This window comes from Trachemys scripta, chromosome 7 (genome assembly GCF_013100865.1).
Source record: "Trachemys scripta elegans isolate TJP31775 chromosome 7, CAS_Tse_1.0, whole genome shotgun sequence".
Lineage (NCBI taxonomy): Eukaryota > Metazoa > Chordata > Testudines > Emydidae > Trachemys > Trachemys scripta.
Window position 1 is genome coordinate 93967172 of NC_048304.1, and position 18334 is coordinate 93985505.

Consider the following 18334-nt stretch of genomic DNA (forward strand, 5'->3'; position numbering starts at 1 on the left):
AGATCATTGTATTACAATTAGCACAAAGTCATAAATGATGCTGGTACCAAACCTTTAAGTTGCTGTACTTGCAAACAATCCCAGTTATGCATGCCTTGATTTCCACTGAAGGTGCTTTTTATAGAAGGGAGAATCACTTCTGTGTTCTTCCACTGTAGATTTGTATTAAAACTTGGACTTTTTCATTTTCCTACTTTACCCTGATTATGCCATCCTCTGTTTTATTTAAAATGAGTCTAAAACATAGCTGCCTTTTGTTTTGTTTTTGGTAGAAGGCATTTAAATGCAAAAGAGGCAGCTGACTAGAGTAATAGGCCAGAAATAAGTGTTTCCTTCAGGCTTTTTGGTAAACATTCAATAAGGAAGGCATGCTAGAACTCAGACTGCCTTGTAAGTGTGACTACTTTCTGTTTGTAAGCTGAACACAACTCTGTGTTTAATTACAGAATCACTTCCTTAATTTCAATAGTCAGAACGTAGACCAGGGGTCGGCAACCTTTCAGAAGTGGTGTGCCGAGTCTTCGGTCATTCACTCTAATTTAAGGTTTCGCGTGCCAGTAATACATTTTAACGTTCTTAGAAGATCTCTTTCTATAATATATAACTAAACTATTGTTGTATGTAAAATAAATAAGGTTTTTAAAATGTTTAAGAAGCTTCATTTAAAATTAAATAAAATGCAGAGCCCCCGGACCAGTGGCCAGGACCCAGGCAGTGTGAGTACCACTGAAAATCAGCTCGCGTGCCTCCTTCGGTACCTGTGCCATAGATTGCCTACCCCTGACTTAGACTGTGACAATATTAACTTAAACTGAAACCTTAAATATCAAACCTAATGCCCATATGAGGGAGAAATTTGATCATCTGATCATTGTTAGTCTTGAAACCAAAGTCCCAATCTCTGCCAAGTACTGTCAAATCTATTTGCTATAGGGCTAATTTTTTCTTGAAAATAAGTTTTCACCATCTTCCTTGTTCTATCTTTATTTCCATTTTTCCCCAGCCAGTGGTGTGGGCCTCCTGTAGGACAAACATAGTAATTGAGGGGTTTGTTAGGGCTGATGATCAGTGGGGCAGGGAAAATTGCATGTCCCCTGATCCACCTACCTCCACCTTGAATGTGTGTGTCTGATGCTATGGCCAAAGCTTCTTGAAAGCTACCTGCCTTCTCTTAGACCTTGTCTACTTAACAGGCACTGTCCTGCTATATAGTTACATCTGTATAATACTGTAGTGTAGATGCAGCGTACAGCGACAGAAGGGGTATTTCCGTTGCTGTAGGAACACCAGCTCCCCAAGCAATGGTAGTTAGGTCGATGGAAATACTCTTACTTTGACCTAGTTGCATCTGCACTGGGAGTTGAGTTGGCATAACTGCAGTGCTTGGTGTGGATTTTTCCTACCCCTTGGTGACACAGTTATGTCGACTTAAATTTAATTGTAGACTGAGCCTTAAAGTACGTAAATCTGGCAAAAAGAAGAACAGGAGTACTTGTGGCACCTTAGAGACTAACAAATTTATTAGAGCATAAGCTTTCGTGGACTAATCTGGCAGTAGCTCTTGTGGTACATAATTGTAGTCTGAGGCCTGGTCTATGCTTTAAATTTAGGTTGACATAGCTGTGTTGGTTGGGTGTGTGAAGAATCTGCAACACTGAGAGACTATAGTTTTCTGACCCTCAGTGTAGAGACCCCCAAGTTGTAGCTAGGTTGATAGAAGAATGTTTGTCAACCTAGTTACTGTTGCTTGGGGAAGTGGTGTTCCTACAGCAATAGAAAAACTCCTTCCGTTAACGTAGGCTGTGTCTATGCTGTTAGGTTATGCCAGCATAGCTATGGCACTGTAGCTATGCTGGTAGAGTTCCCATACTGTAGATGTGGCCTGAGACAGCAGCCTACTAGCCCAAGTGTGTCTCTTGTCTCATTGTTCAGATCATTTTTGAGCAATGCTATTGGAACCCCCTGCTCTAGCAGCATGAAGCTTCCCAGTGAGTAGGGAAAACTGAAGTGGAATGAAAACAAATAATGCTTCTGCTTTCCCCTTTTCTCAGTCTCTCTTCCTCCCACACCCCCAAACAAACAAACAGAAAGTCAAAGAATGAACTGTAAAAGGGCAAGAGAAGGAAACAGATGGAGATCAGGCAGCAGTAACTGTACCAGGGCTCCAGCAAGAAGGTTGGGAACCATTGTTTTGTGATGGCTTTTCTAGGGTATAGAAGTTTTTAAGTTTTACATCTATATAATATATATGCAAGAACATGTATTTGTTATGCACATAGCTATTATTCCTTTCCCAAGAACAATTTTACGACCTCACTTTATAGCCACCTGACAATTGTTAAGATACTTGATTGCCATTTTATTCTCAAGTTTACAGCTTAAGAACTGTGAAATGTTTTTTGTCCTGCATCTTTTCATTTTTCCCCCTCAATCTTTACATTGTTGCTATTTTGAATAGCACGTTTAATGTTAATTTTGCAGAAATAAAATAAGTCTAATGGAACATGGTTCAGTTTCTTGTTCCCAAAATTCACCTTAGTGAAGAGTTGTCCTTGCTGGTGTAAACTGAACAGTTTGGTTTTTAATAAACAGTTACTATGGCAGTTACTTACAGTGTGTCTTGTTCTATTTTTATGTATCTTTTGTGACTGGTTCATAAGCAGTCTTGTGAACTTCACCAGTAGTTGGCAGATGGGTCACCAGAGGTAGTGGCAATTTTCTCTTCTTCCTCCCCTCCAATTTCCCTCAAACCAAAGAAGAACACTTCCCCCTTCCATTTCCCCACTGCCCCCTCAAAGAACCTTCTGCAATTATTACTGGAATAAAACAGTGCTGTGGAATCATTGTTGTACCTTCAAAGAAAACACTTTGAAGTAATGTTTCCTAGAGTGGGGTAGCAGATGGTGCCAGGCTAGTTTGGGTGGGGACACAGGGCAGAGAAGGGGATCACTAGTGGAAAAGTCACCTAAGCCCACATGTCCTTTACTCCATTGTAAACATGTTCCACTGGCTCAAGCAGCAGGCTGTACCTCAAAAGCTGATTATCATCACATCTTGCTCTTACTGTTGATCTTAATAAGCAGATGGGGAACTGCAAAGAGGTCAGTTGTCAGAAAAATTTTCTTCTATATGTAGCTGATCTAAATACTACTGCTAGTTTTTAAATTATGCTTACTTTTTAGCTTCTGCTCATTCTAGTTCCTTTGCAGCTTCAGCTGTCTGGTTAGAAATTTTTAATGTAACAGTTGCTCATACGTTTCTCTGCATATCGGATATTGATTTATGAACAACAAAGCCATTCTCATACCCACCTGTCCACTTACATTACAAATATTTGGCCTGAATTCAAATTGCCTGGAGAATCAAGGTAAAAAGCTGCTGGACTCAAATTTTGTGGCAGTGATCATTGTAGTTAACTTCAAGTAATGTTTTCCCCCTAGAGTGTAGTTGGGCTAAAAGTGTGCTAAGAAGATGAAAAAAGCGTGCATATTTTAAAGTTGCAATCAAAAATAATTTGAAGGCTTTTTTGGTACGTCATGTACAGTAAACGCAGAACATCAACTTATTCTGCCATTATTTCTTGGCCCTTCTGAGACTGTCTATCTAGTTCTAACAACTTATGTGAACAAGTTACTAGAATTGCATTTAATACATTTACTGCGGTCACTTTGTAGCTCAAAGAAGAAAAACCAACCTGTAATAAATTGAAAAACTTCTTTTTAAAAAATCTGTTTCTTTATTTTTATTTTTAGGCTTTTTTTGCCTTTGCTTTTGGTGATGTGTTCTCTGTCAGTATTTTGAGTTTAATAGTGCCCATTTCAAATATGTTTTCTTCCCATCTGATCACCAGGTGTTTCTGTCAAATCATTAAATGTTAACTTAGTTATGCAGTTGCTGTATAGTATCTCCATGTTTAAGTCTACAGCCAGAACTCTGTTGTACACATGTGTGAATGGTGAGGATATTTGATTTATTTTCCTTCCCTTTATTTTTCTTTTCTGTACTTTATTAAATTCTTAACGTTTTTAACCCTAATGTTCCTTGGTATGGTTGAGTTTAAGGTTACTAGTTTGTTGATAGAGTATTGGAATCTGTTGTACTTGCCACTAAGAGATTGGTTCAAACTGATAAAACACTATCTACCCATAGGTGCTTGTAATACTTTTTTTCATTAGTTCTATGTGTTGTTACAACAGAGTAACCTTGAGGGCTTATCTACACAGTGTTAGTGTGCATTAGCTGTGGTATAAATTCCAGTGTGCTTTACATGTGTTGCTCACTGCCCATGTGGACCCTACTAGCATGCACTAAAAATTCCATAAAAGCACAAAAAGGAACTGTTAATGCATGCCAGCAGAGCCCATACGGGCAGTTGAAGTGCGACATGCTGGTATACACTAGAAATTACACCCCAGCTGGTGTACACTAATGCACTGTGTTGACAAGCCCTGAGCAGGTCATAACTGGTTCAGTTTTCATAACTTCAGTCTGATGTAGACTAGCAACTTGAGAGCTACAGCCATTTTGGTTCAATTAGTCATCCAAGTGCAATATCACAATGCTTCTGTCTTTGAGCCAAACGCGCAGCCAAACCAGGGCTGCTCGCTCAGCTGCCCTGCCAACAGGGGCCGTTAGGTGCAGAAACTCAAGAGGTGCCCCTCCAACAGACCTGTTGTGAGTCACCACTCAGGCATTCTGCAACAACCCAGCTGAACTACCTTACACTGCAGGCTCTTTGTGAATGGTATCAGCCTTCAGGCATGTGACCGCTGTCTAACTCTCAGTGGAGTCTGGGTCAGATGACCCCTAGGCTCAGGTATTTCCCCAACACAACAGCACTAGCAGCCAGGAACCTTCACGCTGCAATGCAGCAGATCAGAGACTATACTCCCAGCCTGCTCCTGATCTTGTTCCTGCCCCAGCCTTGCCTGAGCCTGTTCTAGTCTTGTCCTTGCTTTACTCTAACCTTGCTCCAGCCTTGCCTCTGCTTCCTGACCCCCTTGGACTCTAACCACCTGGCTTTGACCTCTGGCCTGCACCTGGACTCCAGCTACAGTACTGTTTTGGCTTGTCTACAGACTCTGATTTTGGTTCCGATCCCCGGCCTGTCCCTGGTTCTAGGTTCCAGTGCTATCCTCTGCTCAGTCCCGACCCTACGTCAGGCTTTGCCCTCCATTCCATCTATTAGGTCTGACTATCAGGAGGCAGGGCCTGACACTGCATCCTTCAGTGACATCTCAGACTCATTCTACCACCTGTCAACTCTTCCCCTACCAGTTCATCTAGGTTCAAGGCAAGTCTGACAGCAGCTGAGGCTTTGCTTAACTGGTTGTCTTACTAAAAATTGCTTCATTCAGTAAGATCCAAGCATTAAGTGTGCATCATATGCAAGACATGCTGTTCTGTTGATGGAATTTTTGTTTTATTGATTTCTTGGTGGTGGGGGAGGAACAACAAAAAACACCGACCAACTTAAGGAATGTTATACAAAATCTTCTGTAACTTAAACTTGACCTGCAAAGGGAGGGGAAAAATTGTTTCGTTTCTTGTTTTGTGATGTATAAAGAAAACTTCAGTATTTAAGAATTTTGCAATTTCTGTTTAACATTAGAAATACAGGTCTTGTACATCCTAAAAGACGGTGGATAAGCAAGAGAACAAGTGAAACTGATGTTTCAAGAAATGAGAGCTGACCAGTTGAAAGGGAAAATAAATTTTAGCTTTTGGTATACATTAACATCTGTTTCTAATGCTGATGTTCAGTGAGAATTTTCCAAAGAGGAGGACTTGAGTTGAAGATTCATCATCTGTTAATTAAGGTGTGGATTCATAATAAAAATCTGAGACTCACCCCCCTCCTTCCCATAAAGTTATCCAGCAAAACTGGGAAGACCAGACATGCATGTTTCTGACCTGAGAAATATTAGGAACATCAAGAAAAATTGTGGAGAGGAAGAAAAGAGCAGCAGGATAGTCAGGTCATCTTTATATATCATAAAGAAAAAGAAAAAAGGGCACACACTCCTTTAAAATAAATACTTTTTTACAGTCTGTCTTTAAGGCAGCAAAGTGAAACACTTCAAATGTGGGAAAAGCCAAGATTGTTTTCACATACACCTTGTAATTCTTCTTGGCTATATACATTATAATAATGAAATAGCTAACTGCACTGGTTGAATGAAGTACAGCAAGCAAACCAAAGGCATGTAATGAAATGTAATAAATTTACTGTGATAGTTTAAAAACCCAAGCAAGCCCAAAATAATCTACTGTTGTCCAGAATGAGGAACACACATGCAAGATAGGGTACATAGTGAGACCTTTCTTAATGCACTGCACACCATTCCATCTGTGTACTTCATTATGGAGGGGGTCATATGTAAATAACATGATTGATTAGTTAGATTAGTGGAGGAGTAGGCAACCTATGGCACGCGAGCTGATTTTCAATGGCATTCACACTGGCCACCAGTCTGGGGGGCTCTGCATTTTAATTTAATTTTAAATGAAGCTTCTTAAACATTTTAAAAACCTTATTTACTTTACTTTACACACAACAATAGTTTAGTTATATATTATAGACTTATAGAATGACACCACCTAAAAACATTAAAATGTATTACTGGCACGTGAAACCTTAAATTAGAGTGAATAAATGAAGATTCGGCATACCACTTCTGAAAGGTTGCCTACCCTGGATTAATGTAAGGAAGACAATAGATTTACTCAGAATTGCCAAATTTTGGCCTTCAGTGTATAATGGATAAGGCACAGGTCCATTCATTGTATATTGACAATAAGAAATAAATTGTGGCTGCCTCATTGACTGCACCAGCCTGTTGATTGACCAAGGCAGGGATTCTCTGGAAATATATGATTAAACCTTACCTTTCATTTCCTGACTCTTGCATCTGTAATGTAAATTTAGCTGCCTGTATGGAATGTATTTTGTTATAGCTTTCTCTTCTGATTATCCTTAATCTTTGAAACTATAAGATTTGACAGCCTTTTAAGAAACAACTGGAAAGATAGCAATTCCCAGTTTTCTTTCTACATGCCCATTTCAAGTAGTACCTCCTTTTTCTGAGCAATTTTATAGTACACTGGATTCCTTTGATGGAGAATGTGGTGGTTTGGGAAATAACTGTTGAATTGTATTAATATTGGCAAGGCTGGAATAGCTTTGTTCTGATTGGTCTAAATTTCAAATCTTGTTTCTGTATAGTATCGGGGTAGCCGTGTTAGTCTGTATCTACAAAAAAACAAGGAGTCTGATGGCACCTTAAAGACTCCTTGTTGTTTTTGTTTCTGTATAGTGATGGGAAATGTCTGAGTACACAGAGATGAAGTCTCACTTTGCAAACTGAGTAGCAAAAAATATTTGGAATATGCTGTATACATCTAGATTAGTCATTCTTCCAGTTTGTATATCTTCATAACTTTTCTACTTAAAATATGTTAAAACTTGGAAATCATTATTGTGCTTAGTTTTTTTTTTTTTTCATCCCTTCTGTGTTCAACATCTTGTTATGAACCATAGCTCTACTAGTTTGGCAACACAAAGAATAAGAATTTCCTTATTCTGTTTTCTCCATTTTTAAAATTAAAGCTAATAACTAAATCATGAACCAGAAACTTACCTTTGTAATGTTTTCTGATTACATTGAGTCCAGTGAAAATAAACATGGATTGGACATCGTGTTCTGAGTTGGTCTTAAAGCACACTGATTTTTCAAGTGTCTTATCTTAGTATGTTACATGGAGGTCAGTGTTGACTGTATAACTTTTTTAATGGCTATTATTATAAAGATTGAAGTCAGTTACTTATTCCTAGATTTAAAGTATATTTAGGGTATTAAAATACGCAATTATGTAATTCCTAATACTTATCCCTTTGTGTATGAGACTTGAGTGCACTGTTATAGAATCCTAGAAAAGTAGGGCTGGAAGGGACCTCGAGAAGTCATTTGATCCTGCCCCCTGTTCTGAGGCAGGACAAAGTAAACCTGGTTCATGCCTGACAGGTGTTTCTTCAGCCTGTTCTGAAAAACCTGCAATGATGGGGATTCCACAGCATTTTCTTGGAAGCCTATTCCAGAGCTTAACTGCCCGTATAATTAGAAACCTTTTTCTAACCTCTAAACTAAATCTCCCTTGCTGCAGACTAAGCCTAGTACTTCTTGTCCTACCTTCAATGGACATGGAGAATATGATCTACCCCTCACCACTTACTCATCTTTTCTCAAGACTAAACATGCCCAGTTTTTTAACCGTTCCTCATAGGTCAGGTTTTCTAAATTTTTTTGAAATCATTTTTGTTGCTCTTCTCTGGACTCCCTCCAATTTAGCCAGATATTTCTTAAGGTATGGTGCCCGGAACTGGACATATTACGATATCCCCTCATGCACTCTCTCTGATCCTGCACATAATTAGTAATTTGAGAAAGTATATGGGGTTGTATAAGCAACAAAATAACTCTTGGATTATGCCACATAATGCAAATCTGCAATACTTGACAGGCAATGACATTCCAATCCCTGATCCAAAGCTTGATTTCTGCACAAAATACAATCCAAGGACACACCCTCTGCCTCTGTGTGAAAGCTTACAAAATTGATTCATAACTTTAAAACATTTTTTTTTTTTTATTTAAAGACCTTGAATCCTTTGTCAACCTGGAAGGCTAGTAGATGCTTATCTGGAAGATCTTATTTCTTTAGTGATTCATTATTTATAGATTGTGTTGAGTTACATTTGGTATGCTTATAAATTGTTCAACAGTGAGACTCACCTCTTAAAAATGTGTTGTTAACTTCGGCCACATGCAAATATTTTGTTGCTTTTACTTTTACTTTTACTCTATTTTTTCCTATATTCCATTATCATAATACTTTGTGTGTGAGACAACAAGGATGTAATAGAATTTGTATTCAACATGCTGTATTTTTCTCTCTTCATTTTAAGCTGCTGTGTTGCTCCCAATAATAAATTAACTCTTTTTGTATTGGGCTCTAAAAGTCTTGTGAGGTTGTGAAGGAAAATAAATTGCAGGCCTGCATGATCTGAAGTTGTCTTGTTGGGTGGTTGGGGGTGGAAGGGTGTGGGTGGGTGGATGTTTACATGGAAGACATAGTTGAAGTGTACTCTACTTCATTTTGAAAATGTAACTTAAGGACCCAAATGATTCAAAACTTGGAACTTACTTTGCCTGGAAGTAGTATAACATTAGGGGAAACTCCTATCCCCTAATAAGCCATAGTCCTGGAAATATTGGCGACTGAGTTTGTGAATGACTGACTACTGCAAGCTAGGCAAGAACATAAATCTGCATAAAACAGGGCATGCTTTAGTCTTGATAAATGGTTCCTTATCTGACTCAAGTTGTATTTTTATCTGTACATTTGAGAGACAGTTTTTGCTAGTAAAAATATACAGTTAATGCATGTCGACATTAGGTGTTACAAAATTTAATGGATATAAAAATACAAAATGGAATAATTAGATAGTATCTTCATCTGTTTGAGTTATGGTACACCTCTACCCCGATATAACGTTGTCCTCGGGAGCCAAAAAATCTTACCGTGTTATAGGTGAAACTGCGTTATATTGAACTTGCTTTGATCCGCTGGAGCGTGCAGTCCCTCCCGCCCCCCGGAGCGCTGCTTTACTGCGTTATATCCGAATTTGTGTTATATCGGGTCGTGTTACATCGGGGTAGAGGTGTACTTACAAGATGAGGATTTCTCTAATCTTAACTTCAGTTGAATTTCTGCCACATATAATGTATTCACTTTTTGTGTAAACATGCAAAATTAGTGGTCCATAGTTGTTCAGATAAGGAAAACTGACTGCTCTTGTAGTGATTCTTGTTGTGTTCAACACGTAGATGCATTAAAAATAAGTTATAGCTCAACTAGCACTGCAAAGCAGTGATCCATTTCAAAGTTTTATCTTAATTTTAAAACGCCTCTGAACATTGCTTAGTCAGTTAGAAACTTTACAAGCTTATTTTTAAAATCAACCATGAGAACTTCCTCATTTAAGATCCAAGGTACACACTTTAGAATTTAGCAGAGTGGAGCAACCTAAATGATTATGATTCAAATCACTTTTTTTAAATCATTGATGTAAACCAAGTTGAAGCTTTCTAAAACTTACTTGATGCTTTAGATTAAAATTAGGGCTGTCGATTTAATCACAGTTAACTCACATGATTAACTCTAAAACTATGATTAATCGTGATTAATTTTTTTAAATCGCAATTATTTTTATCTCACTGTTAAACAATAGAATACCAACTGAAATTTATTAAATATTTGTGGATGTTTTCTACATTTTCTACTATATGATTTCAATTACAGCACAAAATACAAAGTGTACAGTGTTTACTTTATAGTTTTGATTACAAATATTTGCACTGTAATAATGATAGAAATAGTATTTTCAATTCATCTCATACAAGTACTGTAGTGAAATCTCTCTATCATGAAAGTGCAACTTAGGGGGAAAAATCTACATTTGTATGTTACATAACTGCACTCAAAAACAAACAGTGCAAAACTTTAGAGCCTACAAATCCACTCAGTCCTACTTCTTTTTTCAGCCAATCGTTAAGACAAACAAGCTTGTTTACATTTACGAGAGATAATGCTGTCCACGTCTTCTTTACAATGTCACCAGAAAGTGAGAATAGGCGTTCACATAGGACTTTTGTAGCCAGCATTGCAAGGTATTTATGTGCCAGTTATGCTAAACATTTGTATGCCCCTTCATTCTTTGACCACCATTCCAGAGGACATGCTTCCATTCTGATGATGCTCGTTTAAAAAAAAATGTGTTAATTAAATTTGTGATACAATTCTCCCCTAAGGAATTGAATGTCTTCAGCTCTATTTTACTCACACGTTGCCATATATTTCATGTTATAATAGTCTCAGATGATAACTCAGCATATGTTCATTTTAAGAACACTTTCGCTGCAAATTTTACAAAACACAAAAGGTACTAGTGTGAGATTTCTAAAGATAACTACAGCACTCAACCCAAGGTTTAAGAATCTGAAGTGCCTTCCAAAATCTGATCGGGATGAGGTGTGGAGCATGCTTTCAGGAGTCTTAAAAGAACAACACCTCGTTGCAGAAATTACAGAACCCGAACCGCCAAAAAAGAAAATCAACCTTTTGGTGGTGGCATCTGACTCAGATGATGAAAATGAATATGCATCTGTCAGCTGTGCTTTGGATTGTTATCGAGTAGAACCCGTTATCGGCATGGACGCATGTTTTCTGGAATGGTGGTTGAAGCATGAAGGGATGAATGAATCTTTAGCGCATCTGACACACAAATATCTTGTGACACCGGTTACAACAGTGCCATGAGAACACCTGTTCTCATTTTCAGGTGACATAGTGAACAAGAAGCGGGCAGCATTATGTCCTGCAAATGTAGACAAATTTGTTTGAGCAATTGACTGAACAAGAAATAGGATTAAGTGAACTTGTAGGCTCTAAAGTTTTACATTGTTCTATTTTTGAATGCAGTTATTTTCTGTATATAATTCTACATTTGTAAGTTCAACTTTCATGATAGAGATTGCACTACAGTAATTGTATTAGGTGAATTGCAAAATCCTATTTTTTTTTTTTTTTTACTGTGCAAATATTTGTAATACAAATAAATATAAAGTGAGCATTGTACACTTTGTATTCTGTGTTGTAATTTAAATCAGTATAGTTGAAAATGGAGAAAACATCCAAAAATACTTAAATAATTGGTATTCTGTTTAACAGTGCAATTAAACTGTGTTAAATGTGTGAGTCTCTACTACACTGGGCAGCTCATACCATAGTGAGGTAATTTTGAGTGAATCAGGGAGTATTGCTGATGACACTTTTGCTTAAAGACTCTTTTTTTTGGCAGTCTGCATTATGCTGTCATTAACTTCACAATGGAAATTCTGGAAACTATTTTTTCTAATTTTTAGAACTTAATGAAGACTGTCACAAACACGGCGACCTTCTAAAATTACAGGATTGGCTTGGCTATTCTTTTCAAACATGAATTTCTCTTCTGTTTCTGATGCTAAGCCTATGCAGATTTTGATGGTTTTAATATGTGCTATGTTTCAATGAAACCTCTACTGTTTCGGTTTGTGCAAATTCTAGTGGGAGTGCTTGTCACTTCACAATCCCTTGATCAGGCAAGACAAGTGTGTAGAGACATCAGTGAATTGGTTTCACTGGGCTCTGCTGAAAAATTTTAAACATTATTCATTTGTATTACAGTAGTACCTAGGATGTGCTTATTGGGCATATGCTAAGTGAGTGAGGTTTTTTCCAGTCACAGCTTTATTTTTAATTTCCCAAGCTGAGCTGTTTGTAGCCCTGATTTATTTTATTTATTTATGGATGATTGATACAAAAGTTGGAATATATCACAATGGGAGAAGAATGTACAAGTTTTCCCATCTCACATATACTCTATAACTGCAGAGATTTTCCAAAAGACATTTATCTATGGACAGATTCACATTCCTAGCTTAACAATTGTGTATGTTTCAGAAAATCGGAATGTGAAAATGGGTGCTGAAATCAGAACTGCTTTGTAACATTAATTATATTGGATATCACTAGGCATCTATATTTTTGTATCTTATTTAGTAATATGAGGCTACTTTTTATTTTTTTTATTTTTGTCTTTTGTACTCCTCCTTAGCAATTTGTCTGTTTTCCACTTTCTTGTAGGCTTCCTTTTTGATATTCAGGTCATTAAAGAGCTCCTGATGGAGCCATAGTTGGGCTCTTACTATTCTTCTCATCTTTCCTTCACATTGGGATTGCCTGCAGTTATTGTGCCTTTAAATATTGCCTCCTTAAGAAACTGCCAGCTCTCCTGAACTCCTTTTTCCCTTAGATTGCCCTTCCATGGGACCTTATCCCTATCAGTTCTGCGTTTGTCTGCTTTTTTTGAAATCCATTGTCTTTATTCTGTTGCTTACACTCCTTCCATTTTATGATCACCCAAGTTGTCTTCAACCTTCAGTTTCCTTACCAATTTCTCCCTCTTAGGTAGAAACTAGTTGAAAATGACTGTCTCCACTTTCTGAAATAAAAAGTTGTCCCTTATACATTCCAAAAACTTATTAGAAATATTGTGGTTTTCCATATTAGTTTTCCAACAGACGTCTGGGTAGTTAGACCCACATTATTACTAGATCTAGTGTTTTGAATGTATCTTTTATTTGTTCTAGAAATGCCGCCGCCGCCTCCTCCTCCTTCTTGATATGGTGGGGTATAGTAGACCTTACCATGGCATCACTCCTGTTTTCCGCCCCCCCTCCACCCCCGCCCCGACTCTTTATCTTTACCCATAGATTTTCAACTGGTCTGCCAATCATCTCCTTGTAGACCTCAGAACAAGTGTGTATTCTTGATGTATAATGCAGGACCTCTTCCCTTTTTATAGGGTTACCATTCGTCCGGATTCCCCCAGACATGTCCTGCTTTTTTGAGTTAAAAATAGCGTCCGGGGGGAATTTGTCAATATCCGGATTTCCCTCCCATGCAGAGTGTGCGCGGCTTACAGGGCAGCCGGCCGGATCGTGCCACTCGCACGGGGCTCCGGCAGCCTGAGCCCTTCCTCCACTTCCCCCCCGTCCTCTCCCCTGCAACTTGACACCACTCCCCTCCTCTCTCTCCCTCCTGCCCCCTCCCCCCCCCCCGCATTCGCAGATCGCCGGCCAGCCGTTCACCTCGGGCCTCCGGCACTCTGGAGCTCCGACCCTGCTCCCCTCCCTCTGCTGCTGAGCGTGCTGCTCTGCAGCATGGTAAGGGGGCTGGGGGTCAGAGAAGCGGCAGGGAGGTTCTGAGGGGGTTTAGTCAAGAGACAAGGAGCAGGGGGAGGGTTGGATGGGTCAGGAGTTCGGGGGGGGGGCTGTCTGGGGGTTGGGGGTGTAAGGTTTTGGGCAGTCAGGGTACAGGTGGGGGGGGTCTCAGGAGGGGGCAGTTAGGGGACAAGGCACAGGGAGGCTTAGGTAGGGGGTGGGGTTCTGGAGGGCAGTTAGGAGCAGGGGTCCCTGGAGGGGGCAGTCAGGGGACAGGGAGCAGAGGGGTTTAGATGGGTCAGGAGTTCTGGGGGGGGGCTGTCAGGGGGTGGGGGTGTGGATAAAGGTTGGGGCAGTCAGGGGACAGGTAGGGGGTAGGATCCTAGGGGGCCAGTTAGGATGTGGGGAAGGATTCAGGAGGGGGTAGTCAGGGGACAAGGAGCAGGAAGGCTTAGGTAGGGGGTGGAGTCCTGGGGGGCAGTTGGGGGCAGGGGTCCCAGGAGGGAGCAATCACGGGGACAAGGAGTGGGGGGAGGGTTGGGGGTTCTGAGGGGGTGGGAAGTGGAAGGGGCGGGGCTAGGGCAGGGCTCCTCCCGTCCTCTTTTTTGATTGTTGCAATATGGTAACCCTACTTTTTACCCTGCCTGTCCTTCCTGAACAAGTTATATCCCCTATACATGAGTGCTGAGTTGTTACAGGCTGAAATTTAATGCTTGGTAGGGTGACCAGATAGCAAGTGTAAAAAATCGGGACCGGGGTGGTGGGGTAATAGGTGCCTATATAAAAGAGAGCCCCAAAAATCGGGACTGTCCCTATAAAATCGGGACATCTGGTCACCCTAATACTTGGAGACAAGTTCCACCACAAATATTCTGAAATTAAAACTTTTGGTGTTCTATATCACAACATATTTTTTTAGAAATGTTGTCCTGGGTTTATGTTTAATCAGTGGAATGATGTATATTATAGTACCAATGTCTCTAGTATTTTGGACTAGGAAAACTTTTTTTAAATCACTTTCCAGCTGATTTATTTACCACAAAGATTTAAATTCACCATTCTTGGCTCAATGATTAAATATTATTTTTTAAACATACTATCACTGCAAAGTCATAAGCTAGATACACAATATTCTGAACGCTTAAAAAATAGGAGGTGAGTCCTCCAATATTCTGCAGATGCTTTGATATTTAATGCTATAGTCATTTATTCCTGTTGAGTTACAACTGTAAAACACTAATATTAAAAAGAAAACTATCCAGAGTGTATCATCTCAACAGTAATTATTGAAAACAATTGGACATTTATTTCAATAGCACGTGACAATTCTTATTTTATACATTATTCACATTTTTGTAAAGAACAAGAGAAAATAAAGGTAGAATACAAACAAGTATTTGCTCTGCTGAACATTAAGTCTCTACAAAGATGTATTGGGCTAAAACAAATCTAAAATTGAGACAAACTTTAGTACTGTAATTTAAAAGTATGTTCTCTTTTTTTTTTTTCTTTTTCTTCTCCCCCTCCCCCTCCAGAAACTTTTTCACCAAAAGGACAAAGGAACTCAAACCTGGTCTCCACAGTGCTCCTGGCTGGAAGTTATTTGGAAAAGTCCCTCCTAGAGAAAACTTTCAAAAAGATTCCAAAATAATTCAGCAGGTGAGTAACCATCTCACATAGGTATGAAACTTCAGTAATTTCTTCTTTGGTTCTTTTAAGAATGAGTTGAATTTTTAGTTGATGTCCCCATCATGGCACCCAGCTTGACAGTCAGAAGAATCTTTTTGAGTTTTGCCTTTTATTGAAAGAAAAATAGTTACATTTTTCCTTGTTTCTCAAGTAACTTTCCAAGCAGAGAATGGATACCTCAGCTCACTCAGTGGAACTTAATTCAATAAACAAAGTTGTCTTCCATATTTCGGAGAGCAGTAGGGAAAAAAAAGTATGAAAACAATTCATATGCATCCAGTTGTTTTAACAGTACTAAAATATATTCTAATTTAAAGAACTAATGGTCTTTCAGTATTTACAAACTTTCCCCACATTCTAAATGACTTAAAATACAACATTAGTTTGCTTACAAGATTGTGGGAGAGAGAGCTTGGTGACTGGATATATTAAGACAAAACATGGTATACCACTCCAAATCAGGTTAGAAATGTTCACTCAGGCCTGGTCTTCATGAGGAGAAAAGGTGTGGGTTTTATTTTATCATGTTAGGTAATATATGGTGAAATCCTAATGTGGAAAAGAGCGTTTGTGGTTTTACAAATACCCTAGTGGTTTACCTCAACCCGTTAACACCTGTGAGAACCCACACACTGCCTTGTGACTAGAATCTTATCTGTTAGCGAACACATGATTAAAAACAAACGTTAGTTTTTTTCTCTAGTGTGGATACACAGTCATTGTCTACAGACAATGCACAGATCGGTTAGATTCAGTCCTAGATGAAGTTGGCTTCTTGTGGGGCTCAAGATACTCAATGTGAAAAGTCTGCCCAGAGGGGAGTCTGTAGTGGTCAAAGCATCTGGAACTTCTGTGGCAAGAGACGAGACACTGGCAAAGCAGAACTGGCTAGTACAGCGCTAGTGTTACCTTGTGGTTTTGTTTCGTTTTGTTTGTTTGGGGGAAGGGATGTGACCAGGCTGGCCAGGTGATGCACTGTTTCTTTGAAGCCTCAATTGAGATTTTAAAGCTGCTGATCCTCAGTGGAAATCCCACTAAGGGAGGCAATATGAAAACTGTTCTCCTTGAGGGGTAAAAATATCTCTCTGGGATGTGGAGTCTGTTGGCTTATGATGTGCAGCTGGCAGCTAGTGTACCAGCTTGGAAGAATCAAGCTGAGAAAAATTAATCTCCCAGTCAATGTATTTTGTATGTTCTTGTCTGAATCGAATATTGAGAGAGCATTCTGTAAGGGTACGTCTTCACTGGGAAGGGGGGGAAATAGATTTAAGATACGCAAATACAGCTACGCGAATAGCGTAGCTGAATTTAACGTATCCGAACTGACTTACCCCGCTGTGAGGACGGCGGCAAATCGACAGCCGCGGCTCCCCCGTCGACAGCGCTTACTCCTACCTGCGCTGGTGGAGTACAAGTGTCGATTCGGGGATCGATTGTCACGTCCCGACGAGACGTGATAATTCGATCCCCGAGAGATCGATTTCTACCCCGATTCAGGCGGGTAGTGAAGACGTAGCCTAAGAGTGTTTCTTTTGGCAGTGTCTTTCTCTTCTACCCTCTCACCTCTAGCGTGATGAGTTTGCCCCCCCCCCCCCAAACTCCCAGACTGTACTTGCAAGTTCCTTAGATGTCAGTATCAATAAAGACCACTTTCTCATTATTTCTCAGCATTTGGGCTAATAAAGTTTAGAAAATGATCTCTTGGTCCATGGTAAATAGAGGATGTTCAATATCGTACTCCATTTCTTTCGAGCTGATACCTATTACCCGGAGCCTAGCTTGCTAACGAGCAAGGGGGCTAGGGGAATTTGCCACTTCCCAGACTTCTTAAACTCTATGTGCTCAATGATGTTTTCCACTTCTTGCCCCTCGCAAAATTACATATAATGTTTTATATGCCAACACAACTTTACCCGCCCCACCTTTAATTTTTCTGAAGTAGGCCCCTGCCTGTTACCTTTTATAAAGGTGTATAACTCACTCAAGCACAGTTTATAAAATAGACCATTCTGCATAGAATAAATACATGGAAATATGGAATCTGTTTCATTTTAATTATAAATGACTGATAGCCTAGATTTTTATACATGTAAAGGTAGTTTTTTGTAGTAAAACCAGAAATAACCTTTTTTAAAAAAAAAAAAAAGTTTTATGTCCCATCCTTCTTTAACATTTTTTTTCTTTGTCATAGCCACACCTCTGCCTGCCAAATTGAATTTGTCATTTTAGTTGCTGTTTTTTGGTGACCCAGTCAGACACTGTGATTATAAAATATTTTTTGTTTGCATTTTCCCTTCTAGTCCTGAATATAACTTCATTTTAGTCTCCTTGAAAAAGTTTAGTTACCAAACAGACACGGCCTTCAGTTAAACTATGCCATTTGTTTTACATGGATGAATAATCACATTAGAACTTTTATATATTCCCTGGAATTCTTACTTCAGACTGGGTGGAGAGTTAATGGGATTTTTATTAAATGTTTTTGATTCTTTGATGCTCCAGTTAATTGAATAAAACCAGTTTTATTCAACTCTAGGATTATGGAAGATAAATAATTTTTCTTTGTATACAAGACTTTCATATTTAAAAAAAGGCAACTACAGATTCCTCATTTAATTCACTCATTTATCAAAAATTGTAAGTCTCTAAAAAGAAATTTTGTGGCTTTCCTACAGGCAAACTTTTAGTTTGACCTCCTCAGTGGATACCTTGGTAGAAATAAAATCCATTCCTATATCTCTTTTTGGTCTAAGTCCAGAAGCTTGTGTTTTCTGAAGGCATTTGAGTTCTAGGGAGAGATGGCCAAAAAATTCATTCAAAGG

At 39.0% G+C, this 18334-nt stretch overlaps 1 protein-coding gene across 2 annotated transcripts in view; it reads left to right on the forward strand.

Moving 5' to 3' along the window:
* The window catches only part of TBC1D12 (TBC1 domain family member 12), an 83646-nt gene that overhangs the window by 4061 nt on the left and 61251 nt on the right, over positions 1-18334 (forward strand). For both annotated transcript variants that reach the window (XM_034776205.1, XM_034776206.1), the window contains exon 2: positions 15359-15482. In XM_034776205.1, coding sequence (XP_034632096.1) covers positions 15359-15482 — 124 coding nt within the window. The remainder of the gene's footprint in view (positions 1-15358; positions 15483-18334) is intronic.